The sequence below is a fragment of the Galeopterus variegatus genome, unplaced genomic scaffold, assembly GCF_000696425.1.
Source record: "Galeopterus variegatus unplaced genomic scaffold, G_variegatus-3.0.2 Scaffold463, whole genome shotgun sequence".
Lineage (NCBI taxonomy): Eukaryota > Metazoa > Chordata > Mammalia > Dermoptera > Cynocephalidae > Galeopterus > Galeopterus variegatus.
This window is the reverse complement of record NW_007726574.1, coordinates 571,988-587,821: the sequence shown is the minus strand read 5'-3', so window position 1 is coordinate 587,821 and position 15,834 is coordinate 571,988. Positions and strand designations below refer to the sequence as shown.

General features: G+C 36.9%; 1 protein-coding gene across 1 annotated transcript in view; it reads right to left on the bottom strand.

Moving 5' to 3' along the window:
- Nucleotides 1-15,834, bottom strand: part of DNAH5 (dynein, axonemal, heavy chain 5) — a gene marked incomplete at its 3' end in the record, with an annotated part of 181,984 nt that overhangs the window by 61,654 nt on the left and 104,496 nt on the right. Inside the window, exons 31-35 of the mRNA XM_008569081.1 lie at nt 10,805-10,958; nt 8,914-9,077; nt 5,036-5,192; nt 1,523-1,735; nt 484-708 (exon numbers count right to left, since the gene is read on the bottom strand). Of these exons, the coding sequence (XP_008567303.1) occupies nt 484-708; nt 1,523-1,735; nt 5,036-5,192; nt 8,914-9,077; nt 10,805-10,958 (913 nt within the window). The remainder of the gene's footprint in view (nt 1-483; nt 709-1,522; nt 1,736-5,035; nt 5,193-8,913; nt 9,078-10,804; nt 10,959-15,834) is intronic.

Sequence of the window (15,834 nt, the reverse complement as noted above, 5' to 3'; positions counted from 1 at the left end):
AGGAAGTCCTAAAGAGCCTGATTAGCAATATTACTAATAATTTCTGTAGCAAGAAACCAGCGATCTTCAATAACAACTAAAAGGAGCACAAGACAAATGAAAGCTTTTCAGGATGCTGTATGACATTTTTGCATTAAAATAACCACATAAAAATTTTATCATTTGGTTAGAGTGCAGCCTTATAACACCAAGGTCACTGGTTCAGACCCCCATACTAGCCAGCAGCCAAAAAAATAATAGTAATAATTTTAAAATAAAGTCAATTGCCTCAATAACACTTTAGCATAGATCATCAGAAAATGACTGAAATTTTGGTCACAGACAGAAAAGACTATGTGACAAACAAGCTCTGAGTGTGAATATGATTCTTTGCCTGAATTTAACCTTTTCTTTGAATTCAATCAAACTAATTCCAGTGAGTAACACAGATAGTGTCTAGTATTTGCATTTCTGTATATGCCACAGCAATTATAAAGAATTTACCAGGTCATCAAAGATATCCCTTTGGTGCACATGAATGGTAATCAAAGTCTCATATTTAACCCGTTCCATGGAACTCAGATCCTTCGTGGTGATGTCTATCAGTGTGTTTAGTAGCTCCAGGAAAGACTGATTGGTTTTATGCATGATTTTTTTATCAAACTTGGCATTTCTAAGGGCTTCTTCTGAATCCCGTGTCCATATCATTTGAATTCCTAATAATCCAACCTTATGGAAATAAAAAAGGCTTTATGAGTGTGCATGGCATATTTATATATTTAAATAGAAATTACAGCATAATGAATAGTTGTGATTATTATGCAAATGTAAAGCCTTGATTACATCAATCTGATACCTTGTTTCACAACTTATGGAAATTCTATTTCTTGTCATTATAAGTCATTTATGTTTGTCACATTTCTCCCTAGATGGATTTTAAGTTACTCGCAGGTAAAGAATATGTTCTCTTAAACTTGGTTTACCCAAATTAGCACAGTGTTTACACAGAGTACTCACAAAATCCTTAGTGATCACATGACTAAGGAAACATTGTTTCCTGTATGTTAATGCTAAAATATATTTTTTTCATTTGTTTAGTAAAGCACCCACTCAGTACATTTTATGATTTTTTATACATTGTAAAGGGATTCAGTAGGGAAAAGAGTGTTTTAAGTTAAAGACAATATATCAAATATCTCTACAACCCAAATACATGTTTAAGTCTATACAAATAAACACACACACACACACACACACACACACACACACACACAAGGGTACTTCAAAAAGTTTGTGGAAAAATAGAACTGAAGGATAATGCTAAGTTTTCCATGAACTTTTTGAAGTACCCTCATATATATGTATATATATATGTATAGTATTCTGTGTTGAAATCTTTTATCTACAGTTAATGAATTCTTATGAAAATTTTAATATTGGTTCAGGGTGAAATGACAGTCATTTGTGAAGCTTACAGTAGGCAACGTCTGAGATTTAAGATGACTATTTCATAAAAAATACTTTCTAATTTCAATACACTGACCTGAGCAGGGAAGGAAGAAAGAAATTCAATCAGTTGGAAACCTGTTTCTTGAATATTTGCAGCTGCCTGTCGAATCACAAGATGTAAGGAGGACCGAGATTCTTCCAAGAGAGAATTAAGCCAAGCTTCTACTTTGCCCTCTGCCATCACAGGTTTATCCAATTCAATCGTCTCACCCTCTCGAGATGAAATTGACAGGATTCGATCATAGATCTATGTTAGAAGCCAAAAAATAGCTATCTTCATATAAAAAAATGAAAAATTATTTTTGATTTTTCCTGTCAATGTTATCCTTTCCATAGAAAGTTAAGCTACAGGTTATAAATTACAAGGCAAAATATAATATAAAATCAATTCTAAAGCAATTTTTAAAAGTTAGTCATGAAATCTAAAAAGGAATATTAAATCAATTCCAAATAATCTATATTCTAAGGAGGAATACTTATTTTCTAAAAAATATTTAATACAAATGTGATGATTAAAAAAAATTTCTAAAATTTCCCTAATGAAATGAGACTCTCTAAGAGGCTATCATTCTACAGCACAAGATAATCAAGTTGACATTTGCAATGACCTGGTCAATATGGTCAATGCAAAAACCATACAAGGTAATCCCAATTACATACCAGACATGGGGCTCTTTACAGGAGCTGTTGGTCACACATACTGTTTTCTAATCAAACCCAGTGCCTATTCTGGTCATTTCACTTTAGTTTCCATGCAGCATGGTATAATGAGAATAGCACAGTATTTGGAGTTCTAAGATATAGGTGCAAAGGGGCCTCTTCCATTCACTGTTGTAGGACAACATTTCTGAGACTAAATTTCTTGCCTGTAATAAGTCATTAAAAATCATGCTCTTCTCACTTCCCTAGTCATCTCACAAGCTACTCGTGCCAATTAAACAAAATAACACAAACTATAAAGTAAACACAAATGTTTGCTGATGTTTCTGTTCTTTGAAAAAATGAAATGTTGTCCCTTTGGGCTCAGATTTAGTGCTGTACAATGAAGTCCTCCTTAGTTGTAGACAGAAGTTGTCTACTAAAAAGCTTATGAGCCTTAAGTCAAAGGGCCCCTCACTTGCACAGACCTTTTCCAATGTCCTGAATATAAATTTGTATTTATAATTTTACAAGATTTAAGGCCCACAAAACCAGGATCAGCCCTTGGTTATAGACACCTTACGGCAGAAACAACAAAAACCAAATGCAAGGCTATCTTAAGAAATAATTGCTATGAACAGAGGCTAAAATGTTATGCACATTTAATCAACAAATGAGGAAGTGTTAGTTATCTTCAGTGTACAACCTGAAACAGGAGAAGCTTCGCTCTTGGACCATGAAGTCCCAGCGCAGCAGCCGGACTTAAGCGAAACATCAGGAAGAACTACCTGGTTAATTTAGTCTCTACTTTCAACGCACATGTCCAATAGATCAACAAGAAACATTGATTTTGAATCATTAAAATCCATCTGTCTTTTCTTCCTCCCTGTCCCCTCTATCAAGGCTTTGTTACAGCAGTTCAGCCTTTTCCATCCTGACTTTGCAATCACTTCCAACACTGGTTTTCTTGCCCCCTTTCATTCCACCTCCTACACTGCACCAGAGAATCTTTCAAAAACATAAATCAGCTTGCTATCCTGCTTAAAAGCCTCCCCTGGCTTTTTGTCACATTCAGGATGAAGTAAACATTCCATAGGGTGATGCACTCGGCCTTTGGAATCTGGCTCATGCCTTCTTCTCCCTTCACTTAGCACTCCCTGGTGTGGGTTAATTGTGTCCCCCAAAAGGTATTGAATTTCTAACTGCTGGTACCTGTGAACATGACATCTGCAAATAGTTTTTGCAGATGAAGTCAAGATAAAGGTGTACTAGATTAGGGTGACCTAATAAGAAGAGGTGTCCTTATAGGAAGAGGAAAATTTAGACACAAAGACACAGACACATGTGTCTGTGGGAGAATGCCACATGAAGTTAGAAGCAGACACCAAAGGGACTTGTCTGCAACCCGAAGTGCCAACAGTCACCAGAAACTACAACAGAGACCTGGAACAGATTCTTCCGCAGAGCCTGCAGTAGGAACAAACCCTTTTCACACCTCATCTTGGACTTACAGACTCCAGAACTTTCAAAGAATATATTTCTATTACTTTAAGCCACGGAAGCCCTAGGAAACTAATATACTCCCTCACACACACCCTGACATCCTAGGGCTGCTGTGGCTTAAAACAACTGAAGAAGGGAGGCATGGTCTTTGCTCGGGCCCTTCCTTCTTACTGGACCACACTCCCTTCCTCACCTCCCTGGTTGTGTTTCATTCATCTTCAAAAAATCAATTCAAGTTTATGTTCTCCTGCAGGAAGCCTTCCCTGACATCCCCATACAGCCCGGTTAGGGCTCCCTGATGGACATTCCCGTGCTTCCTGTGTTTAATACAAGTACATTAATAATAATTCAAATCCAAAATCATCAACAATTGCCAAATTTCTCCTGAAGACCATGCTGCCTAAAAACAGTTTCAATGCTGATTATGACATATTCTTCCTTGGAAGTCCAGGGCCAGCATCATGTCTGGCACATAGCAAGGGTCTTGACTTCAACGACTGCAACAACTATCGTTTAATTGCTTTCTGTAGAATCGTCTACACTGCACTAACTGCACTCTATACACAACATCTGTTTACTTCTCTATCCCCCGTGCCCCCCCAGAGCACGAGTTCCCTGAAGGTTGGTACTTGCATTGCTTAACAAGACATCAGGCACATCGATAAATGTAAATTGCATGAATAAATGAATGCTACTAAAGGTTTGTATGAGCACCAAGTGGAAGTGACCACAAACATGAAGGATCACTTTCCTAGAGAATTTGGGGTGGAGGGATGGATTAGACAATATCTTTTGGCAGCTGTACAAGTATAGTCTCCCTCAAGATGAATGGCTTCTTTTGGGTCCCATACAACTCCATGATTCTAGGAACATGTTGGGAGTATAAAAATAATAAAAAGTTTTAATAAACATCTAAAATATCTGAAACCTGATTAAAATAATCAAATCACTGCGGCAATACTGTTTAATCAAGGCACTATTTTATGAACAATTGGTTTCTTTGTCTTGTTGGATTTCTAAGCAGTTAACTTGGCATGTGCAGCCATGAATGCTACCTACAATGCATTTGTAATTATATTTAAGCTATCATTTTTTATTTAAATCTACACTTTAGATATTAAGAAATCACAGTATTAAAGGTAAATTGGGCCCCAAAGTTTGTTTTTAATCACTGGCCAAAAGTTAATGGACAGGAAAGTAACCCTTTGCAAACACAATCTCAGAGAGCTAATTTATAAAGACGGTTGAAATTCTGAGATACAGTGACTGTTGGCCAGCAATTAGAATTTAGTTAATGGACAGGAAAGTAACCCTTTGCAAACACAATCTCAGAGAGCTAATTTATAAAGACAGTTGAGATTCTGAGACACGGTGACTGTTGGCCAGCAGTTAGAATTCGGCAAACCTTTTCATGGAACTTGACCGTTTTAATGTTGTCAAACACATTCAGCAAATGGGCTTGTATGGTGTGGGAGTCCGACGCCTGCCCCAGAATCTCCAGAAGGGCAGGATCCGAGACAAAAAAGAACCGAGGAAAGCAAAGTCGTTTTTTCTCCAAGTATCTAAGTGCAGAGGGAAAAGATAAACTTTTATAAATACACAAAGCTGACGTGTCGAGGAATAGATTAACCTGGATGGGAAAAAGAAGAAAGATTGTGTGACAATCTAATTTTCCCACATGAATCCTCAGTGGCTTTGGTTTTTTGATTTGTTACAAGTTTTGTCAAATATCTGGAGTCCCTCATTTTCTTAAAGTCTTACTTTTATGCTCATAATTTTGTTGGCTTTAGCTTTTTCCTTTCCTTGGTTTAAAACTGCCAATTTTATTATTTTAAATATCTCAATCCTTCTCATTTGTATAACTTTGATTTCTATTCTTAGTAGCTTCCTTACTTATTCCTATTCCTTACTTGCTATCCTCCTCACAGGAACCTGGTCCGATTCTGCTGAGGAACCAGATAATGTTTTCTCTCCCGTTAAACCAGGATGAAAAGAGGCAGGTGGCATGTGACCATCAAGCATCTGTGATGGAGTAGAAAAGACAACTTATCTTTACAGAGGCTTTCCTGCTTAACCCACACTCAAATTATGATCTCATCTGTGTGAATTCTCTTCCCGTCCACACTGATCTTTAGCAGCTTGGTAAGGTGTTGTTTTTGTGTACTCAAATATTTATACTGGGTTTACACATGTTGGCTCATCACCTGTTCTTGGAAACAGAATTAAAAGACAAGGAAAGCTCAGTAAAAAGCCTGTGAATAAGTTTTGTGTAGACTTTTTCTCTGAGGAGTTATAAAATAATGTCAGAATGTAAAGTAATAGCATAGAATATGACCGTGGTAAGAAGAAAGAATGAAAGAGAAAAGAGAAAAATAGAGGGTGTGTGTGTGTGTGTGTGTGTGTGTGTGTGTGTGTGTGTGTGCATTTCTATGACAGCAGTTGAAAGATGAGGAAGGGAGAAAAAAGTAACAAACCTAGCTGCGGGTAGACCAGTGATACGATTCCTCAGCAAATTTTTTTTCAGTGTTGACTGAACTGCATGATGTCATGGTGATTCCTGCCCCTCAGTCTTTCCATCTTGAAGAGCCCTGGGAGCATGAAAACTTTCTAACCCTTTCCGCTTTCTCTCTGGCCTGATCCTGGTAATAGACTGCATGACAATCATGTCGGGTCTACACCAAGAACCTACAGTGGTGCCTGAAACATAGTTGATCATGCTAAGTAATCATTGTGGCTAAAAAGAATAGTATAGCATCATTTGAAAACCAGAATCCTTTTTGTCAAACATTCTTCAATGGTTACTTGACTTGATCCAACAATTTCATAAAGTGGAACAAATTATTATTACCTGAGAGCCCATTCTGCTAAAAAGTTATGGTGGGGGAATTACTTGCAAGTGGTTTTGCTTTAGAGTAGACAGTTAAAGGGTGCTTTACTGATACTGGCATTGGCTATGATTATGCTGTTTAATACTGCCAGCTTAGGACAATTGTCTAAAGGAAAGGTTCATGGTGATACTCTATAGCATACACCTTCGGGGTGCCCATCACTTAAATTAGAGTAAACTTGTAAATACTTGCTAAGGAGAATCTTGGCCTTACCCCTAGTTCCTACCTCCATAGGTAGCGGGGTAGACAACCCTTTAGGTATGGTCTTGTTCAGACTCTTCAACTTTCCTAAAAGAATACCAACCTCAAAAGCTCCCCAACCAAATGCCAAAGTCCATGAAATTTTTTAAAGATAGCCAAATATTTTTTAAGTGAATATATTTTTAGTCTGCAAAATCTGATATAAAATTTAAATGGAAAGTATATAAAATGATTTACTATTAGTTATTGTAATTGAAATGAGAAATATAAATATATAAGCATATTCATAAAGCCAAATGATACATTACATCTTGGGCACAGGTGCTGATGGTCAGCTGTGTGCCCCATGAATATGGGTAACCAATAAAAATTAAAAATAAATAAATAAAAGAATGGAAATATAAAACCTACTAATTCAGTGACATTTCAGAGTCTATTAAGCATTTGCCACCAAAGCATTGGGTACCTTGTATTTATTGTTTAATATTCATTCTGAAGGCTAATCTAAACTCAATCTGATCTAAACTCTGTCATTTAGATATACCATTATTTTTTAAATTACAGAGGGTCTTTTAATATGAATTTTTTTCTTAACCAGCAGTGCAGATTGCTGATCCTCTGGATTCTTGTCAGAGTTTAAATCTCTCAGATTTTACACTATCCAATACCTTCCACCAACTTGGACAAGAAAATGATATTAATGAAAGATCTGTTGTTGAAGTGTATGCAATCATTCACTCGCTTATTTCCCTGGATCAAGCCATTCTGTTGGAAAGACTCATGCTTGGCTCATACTGTGATAAGAAAGTAGGTGAGGATTCTGCTCAGGATTCCCTTTTAAAAGGGCACACAATAGAACTGTCTCCAAGGCAGCAATTTAAGGACCCCCCAAAAAATGTTTTTCTGCATTGTTATAAAGCAACTTGTACCTTTTGTCTTGTGGATTCTATGAATGTTGCACCTAACCATACATCACTCTTTGCTCTGGTCTCTAGGAAGAGACTCTGGTCTCTGAATTTGAGCTTCCTTTATGATTTTGCTCTGCAACAGTTTTACCATCTTAGCCCTTCTTTATCAGCGCTTCTTTTCCTTTGACTTTAACTTTCCCATTACTTCATTATTTTCAGTAGCCATTTCTAAATTTTTTCTGGTTAGCCAAGAATAGATAAGCAATTCAAATTACTTACATGTTATCATACAGGTATTTTTTCTGTTTTCAGTTTAGTCATTTTTTTGTTGTTGTTGTTGTTCAAGTTTAGTGAACCTCTCTATTTACTTCACAGGGATGCTTCTAAAATGCCGTTAGAAGCCCAGTATTTTAACCATCACCTTTGTCTATGAGAGCAGCCTGGCTTAGGTGACCAGGTTCCTCAGTGAACAGGACAAGCTAGCTATTCACAGGACACTATGACAAGTCATGAGGACATGAGGATGTACACACGGGGAAAGGTCATCTGTCTCTCAAAGTTGGCCAAGGAAACATCAAGGTTCCTCAGTGAACAGGACAAGCTAGCTATTCACAGGACACTATGACAAGTCATGAGGACGTGAGGATGTACACATGGGGAAAGGTCATCTGTCTCTCAAAGTTGGCCAAGGAAACATCTTTATTTAGGTTAAATGCTCAAAATGAGCATATCTGCTAGAAGTGTCAGTGTACACTTACAATATTACTATTTAACATAATTCTACTTACATAATTTTATTTTGGTTAACCAAGGGAGAAAAAAACAAATAAAAAATTTATGACTCTCAGAATTCAGCAAGCCTACATATGCATAAGTGTTTTTTTAGATTGATAGATATTATACTAGACACTCATTTCTTCATAATCCTGACCACTTGTGTACACTGTGCACTGCTTCATGTAAGGAATATCATGAAGTACTTTGGTTCTACAGATGTTTATCCAAGGATTTTATCAGAAAAATAGGTGTACTAATTTTTAAAAAGCAGGAACTATATAAGAACATTTGCAAGATCTTATCCCAGTCATGGAAGCTGCCTTAAGTTTCATGATTCCAGCATCAGGACAAATCTAGTAAATGTCTGGAGAGAACATAAGGCTCCAATCTATCCGTTTCATCTGTGCAACATCTAGTAAAAGAAAACAAATGCAGCTAATGCCACCTAGTCTCTCTGTTCCCTTTCATCTCTAGGATAATGAGAACTTTCAAAGAGCCAGTGAACTTACCCAGTAAGGGATTTCTGACATATCTCCAACTGGTCCAGCAAGTGCGGCAATAGTTGACCCATGGTCTCATCTCCAACACAACACTGAACTACATTTGGCATTTCATGTGCCCGAGTCATGATCTTCACCCAAGATTTATCTATATTGGAAAAGCGCTTGGCTTCCTATAAGAATGAGAAAACAAAGCATACTTGGACCCACAATGAGATCTCAAGGACACATTATCTCATGTATCTCTAGCTGAGGCTAGAGTTCTAACCAATCCGGACACCCAAGCAATACATGCCTAATGTCACACACATTCTGTTCAAATTCTCCTTGGGAACTCTGCACCATATCACCCCCTTTGTTAAGTAAGAATCTTGAGCTAAACCCTGGTACTCCCATCATGTTAATTCAAAACAGAAAACAGGTACAAAATAATAATACAATAGAAGGTAACTTGGGAGGAGAGGCCACCTGCAATTGTTTTTATGGGTTATCTATAAATGGAGTCAATTTTCTATTTTCAAGTTTTCTACACTGAGCATTGGATTGTTTGTGTATTTTAGAAAAAATCAAACATTTCAAAATAAGGAGACAAATTGGTTAAAGGACACAAAGAATGATTGAGTATTGTAATGATGAATAAGCTAACTATCCTGATCTAACCATCACATATTATACACAGTTATTGAAAATCAACATTGTACCCCATGTGTATGTATAATAAATTACCTTTAAAAATTAAGAAAACTAAAAAAGTAACAATAAAAAATAAATAAATAAGAATGAGACAAAATTAATTCTAGTATAGCCCTAATATTGAAAAAAAGTAATAGATTTTTTCAACAAAAATGAAAAATGCAGAGATTATTTTGGACAGAGTATGGATAATTTTTATTTTCTTTCTTAAAACTTTCTGTGTATTACCAGTGAGTATATACTACCAAATATGAGAGCAAGAAATTCCACCTAGCTCATTGAATATTTTGTGTAAAATTTCCATTATTAAGTCCAATCTTAGATTCTTCTCTTCCCATCAAGAAGAAAAACATGCACAAATATAAAAGCAAAAATAAATAAAGACTTAAAATTTGAGTGTGTGAATACATTTCACTGCTAGCCAAAAAATAAATGATCTGTCTTACAGTCAGGTAACAGATATGTCTTCTATAATTACACTGAAAACTAACAAAAGAGAAAGTTAGGAAACCTAAGTGAAGAGAATACTCAATATCACCATGCTCCAATCTCTCTTTGGTGCATCATGCACCAAATCTCAGGTATATTGTATGTTGTTAAAGTTGTATAATCTTGCAAACGACTTAAGCTAATTGAATAAGAATCCTTGAGATCTAGTTAAAATGTTTTTTAAAATATCAAAATATACCCCATATACACCAATGAGATGATTACAAGTTGAGGAGAAAAATACAGTCGACATCTTGAGAAGAAAGCCTTTTTGTTTTGGAACTGTTTCAATGCAGATTTTCAGCCCTCTGTCTTACGGTACAGATATAATTGGGTAAAAATGTCAGTAGTAGAAGAACAAATTATCCTACCATTGTCAGGATAACTAAGCCAAAATTCTACACTGTTCCAAATTCTATCTTCAAATTATCTGATGAAGCATATCAATTACGTAGCATGCATTCTTCGTGTTTTTAAGCCTCTGTTTCCTATCAAACCTCACAGCTCTGTAGCACTCTTACTTTCTGATTGTCACCCCTTTCCTTTCCACAGTTCCTTACCCCCTTTGAAGAAAATAGCATCAACAACAATGAGGAAAAGATGGGGGGAAGGGGTTCAAAAGAGATTAAAATATCATTGCATTTTCTAAGGGATAATTAGTTTTTAGACATTTCTCTAATTGAAAAGCCTGTTGAAATCACAAAGAAAATGTCAAAACCTTGGGCAGCTGCTTGGCAATGTCTCCTCCCACAAAGACGGCTTCTAAATAAATCCACAAGTTTTGCACCATCATCCAGTTCTCGATGATGTCTGTTGAGTTGGAAAGATACTGCACCCATTTTTGAATCTGGGCTTTGAATGGCATATTGTACCTAAAGCAGGAAATACATTCAGTATGTTGTTTTTGTTTTTGCTGTATTGTTGTCAACCTAAAAAGGCTTTTAAATCACAGGTGGACAGAACTGGGTTTTCTTTCCTATTGAGGGAATTGTAGAAACCCAGATAACAAATGAGGAAAGCACAGACTGCCTCCTGCACTTGGTTTTTCTTGAGGTGAGCATTGTCTCCTGAGTGGCTCCACCAAGTGTCACAAGGGCAAGAAATGGGCCTTATTTATTTCCGCCTCCTTCCAGCCCACTCTGAATGTGCCCTGCAAAGTAGAGGCGCATTACTAGACACACAGTGAGTCTTGATCTCTGTTAGGGATGCTGAATCCAAATAACCATCCTTTATCTTCTTCCCTCTCAAGTTTCTAACAGGCACACAATTGAGGTGAGGTGCAGAAATGGTAGCTGCATGTCAGATCTACCACTTAAGATACATTTTTGTTAAATATCAAATACATACAAAAGAAAAGTTACGAAGACAATAGAATGAACTCCCTGCGTCCAGTGGGACATTATGAAATGGAAAGTTGTGAATACACTGGATGCTCCTGTGTCATAGCTCCCTGCTCCTGCTACCCAGGAAGCCATGACCCTGGATTCCATTTTTATCGACGTCCTCCTTTCTTCACACTTTGATTGCATCATATTATATTCTTGAACAATATGTTGTTGTGTTTTACATGATTTTGAGCTTTATGAAAACTATTTCATATCATATGTATTCTTCTAAGACTTGTGTTTTCCAATCAGTATTCTGTTTCTGAGGTTTGGCCATACCGATATATTTATTTTCACTGCTCTGTACTATTAATTAAATGAGAATTTCACAATGTGTTTATTCATCGCTCTAGCAGTAGAAGGCTGGGCTCTCTCTGGCTATGCAATGTGGCTGTTATAAACTTCCTTTTTATGTTTCCCAATGGATGTACCACTAATTCTATGACTTAGAGTCAAAATTTATAAACTTTTATGTAGATATCACCTTCCTCAATATAACAGAAAAAATATGTGAAACTTAGAGAATGTCTACATTTCTGTGATGATAAAAATACAATAAACCAATAATAGAGTTAGAAATTGGCTCGATGGGGCCGGCCTGGTGGCGCACTGCTACAGTGTGCCACTTGGGAGCACGGCAGCACTCCCGCCGAGGGTTCGGATCCCACATACAGACCGGCTGCTCACTAGCTGAGTGAGGTGCGGGCGCGACACCGAGGATTGCGATCCCGTTGCCGGTCCTGGTCCGGTACGGGCGCGACACTGAGGGTTGCGATCCATTGCCAGTCACGAAAAAAGAAAAAAAAAGAAATTGGCTCGATGGACAAAGGTCTCATATAAGATTGATGATTTCCTCTGATTATTTTGCTGAAACATCTTCATGCTATATTTACAGATAATTAATTTGAAGAAGCAAAACCTCAAAAGATTTATAACTGTCTGATTATAAATCTTATAAATGTAAGTCCTAACCAAAAGGCTTACAATAACAACAAAGATTATCAAGCATATTTGTCATAGGGCATTGCAACTATTGTCTTAAAAGATTAGAAACATTTTTTTCTAGGAAACTACATTTTTTTAAGCTATAATTTACCATCTTTGTGTTAATTAATTCATGTGTGGTCCGAGGGTTGCAATCCCGTTGCCGGTCCCCGGTCCGGTACGGGGGCAACACTGAGGGTTGCGATCCGTTGCCGGACACGGAAAAAGACAAAAAGACAAAAAAAAAAATTAATTCATGTGTGTTAATATACTTACCACTCTATGTGCTATTTTTGTTACTTTCTTGTTAATCAATAGCATTCTGACCAGCTCTCACCTACAGCAATGGTCATTAAAGCTGTCCCTGCAGGCTCTAATGCAAACACAGGGTGAGGATGGGTGTCTTTTACAGTGACCCAAGATCATCTCTCTGAGCCTCATATTCCTTTAAAATGGGTATTGTAATCTCAACCACACCTTCCTTAAATACCCAACAAGATCAAGTGATATCAAGCATGCAGAAGTGCCTTATAATCAGTAAAATTCTGGGCAAATATAATCAAGGATTTAAAAAATCAAACAACCACACCTTCCTTAAATACCCAACAAGATCAAGTGATATCAAGCATGCAGAAGTGCCTTGTAATCAGTAAAATTCTGGGCAAATATAATCAAGGATTTAAAAAATCAAGATTTAAAAAAATCTTAATTTTTAACCTACTTATTTACAACTTTGATTATGTTGCTGGCTTTTAAAATGGTTCTACCAAGTGTTTAATTCTTTACCATTTCTTTTAGTCTAACTTTTTTTCCTTTTGATACAAAGCATAGAAAGATGTGTGAGACATAATTTAAGAGCAAATAAGCATTAGATTTGATTTCACCCAGTTGCCAGTAAAATACAATTCTGGTCATTGTTGCTATGACCAAGAGAATAATATTCTCTCTGCTGAGCTTCTACACCTATTCCATGGAGTCTCTGGTTTTTCATATAATATGAAGCAATTATAGGGCCATCAGTGGGGACCAGACAACTAATGCAATTTTCAAATATGGTAATACCTGGACTCTTTCTTTATCCTCCCTCTTCTGGGTCTCTCTCTCTCACTCGTGTATAACCCTCATGTTTGTGTGTACACGTGTGCAAGGCTTTATGCATGTATATGTGTATACCCTGACAGCCACTTTGCTTCCTCTCCCAGAGTTAATCTGTCTTCCCCATTTTACCCAGGAGACACAAACTGCCAGTGACTCCCAACATCCTTTTCTCTTTTTTCTTTTTATATAGAACTCCATTTCTATGTGGGCATATAGCTACCCAGCTAAAATACTGAATTTACCAACTTCCTTTGCAGCACTGAGCAGTCACAGGACTAAGTTCCACATTGTTAGTTCTCAATCTTAGCTGCACACTGGAATCATCTGGCAAGTATTAAAACTACTGATGCCTGCCTGCATCCACCCGGAAATAGCCTGATTCAATAGGTCTGGGAAGTGGCCCAGGCATTAGGACTGTTAAAAGTTCCATAGGTGTATCTAGTGTGAGAACCACTCTTCTACAACAGATGTGGGTAACAGCATTGGATGTAAGGGGGATTATGGAGGATAAGGTCACACCCGAGAAAGACAGAGAGTGAGCAGACAAAGCTTGGTCCGTGATGCTGTGGTGGAGTCCACATTCCAATCTGAACCACCTAGCTTAGGACTTCAGTCTTGTATAAGTGATTTTGCATGTGGTGCTTCCGTTATTCACAAACAATCCTAAATGATGGTATAGCCTATTATTATTTTTCCTCCTCTCTTTTTTCTTCCTTTATTGATCTCTCTAGCCCTACATAATATGGACTTAAAGTCCTCTCAAAAAATAGCTATATTAGTGAATATAATTTTAATTTTCATATTCTTAGTTGTTAACCAAATTGTTTTAATATGGCACAAATCTGAGGTTTTTTCTTTATGTTCTCCACTAGAATGCAGTTCCATAGAAACTCAGATCTTTGCTTTATTCACTGTTCTATCCATAGCACCTAGAAGAGCACATGAACATAGCAGGTGTTCAATAAATATACTCTGAATAAGCGTTCCTCACATAACTCTGTCTATAGATTAGATGCCATTGGTGAGAAAAGTTTCCCCATCATTAACACAGATAATTTTTACTTAATTTATACATGTGTCTTTTCTACCTCCCTAGGGTATGTTATCATCTATCCATTCTTCATTCTGATTGGTTATGAATTGTAGCCAAGCTCATTAAAATTCACCAAATATTGAGCAGTCCAAACTCTAAGTCTCTAAGGCCTAATTTTATATCCCATATACAGCAGATTGAATTATGTCCCACCAAAACTCCCTGAAGCTTGAATTGTGTCCCCCAAGTTTTCTGTATTAGAATCTTGGCCCCCACTGTGACTGTTAAGAGGGTGGGAAATCCTACTATGGTAATTGAAGGGTGGAGCCTTGTAGATGTGATTAGATTGTAGGACTGTGCCCAGTGAGTAGATTAAAAATGGTGGTAAGGGGCATGGTTCTGAGGGCTTTAAAAGCACAGTGAATGAGGAACTGTCTCTCTGTCTGCCCTCTCTACTTCCACCATCTTGCAATGTGAGACCCCTGGGTCACTGTTACTACCAGATGGGCTTTGGACTTCCTAGCCTCAGAAACTATAAGCAATAAATTTCATTTTCTTTGTAAATTACCCAGTCTCAGGTATTCTTTTATAGCAACATGAAACGGACTAATACACCATATTACCCACGTGAGTATAATAAGTACACAACTATAAGCAATAAATTTCATTTTCTTTGTAAATTACCCAGTCTCAGGTATTCTTTTATAGCTACATGAAACGGACTAATACACCATATTACCCACGTGAGTATAATAAATACACGACACCATATTACCCACGTGAGTATAATAAGTACACAGAAAGAAAAGAAATAGACTGTTTTAAGTAGACAGTACTTCCTACATTAAAAATATTGATACACATATACCCAGGGAGTAAAGTGATATTTTTTAAGCTAGAATAGCACAATAAATTCATATCTCAATGATATCCACATTCTACACAATTACCATATATTGAGAAAATCCTGGTAACCAAGAAGTTATTTTGTAAAGGGCAAAAGGAAGCAATGAACCAAGGAAATCTAAGTTCATGAGTCTATGGTCTGTATGTCCAAAATGCAACAGCTTTGCTGTTACTATCAAATAGAAGCGTTGGACTGGTATGGGTCTATGCTGATTTACTCCTCTCTATGAATTAAATTTACTCTCTGTCTTGATCTGTCATCTCATTATAGTATGTACACAACTAGACTTTCTAGTCCACAGATGTTGGCAGAAAGGTTTTTCAAGTACAATGATTATTCTG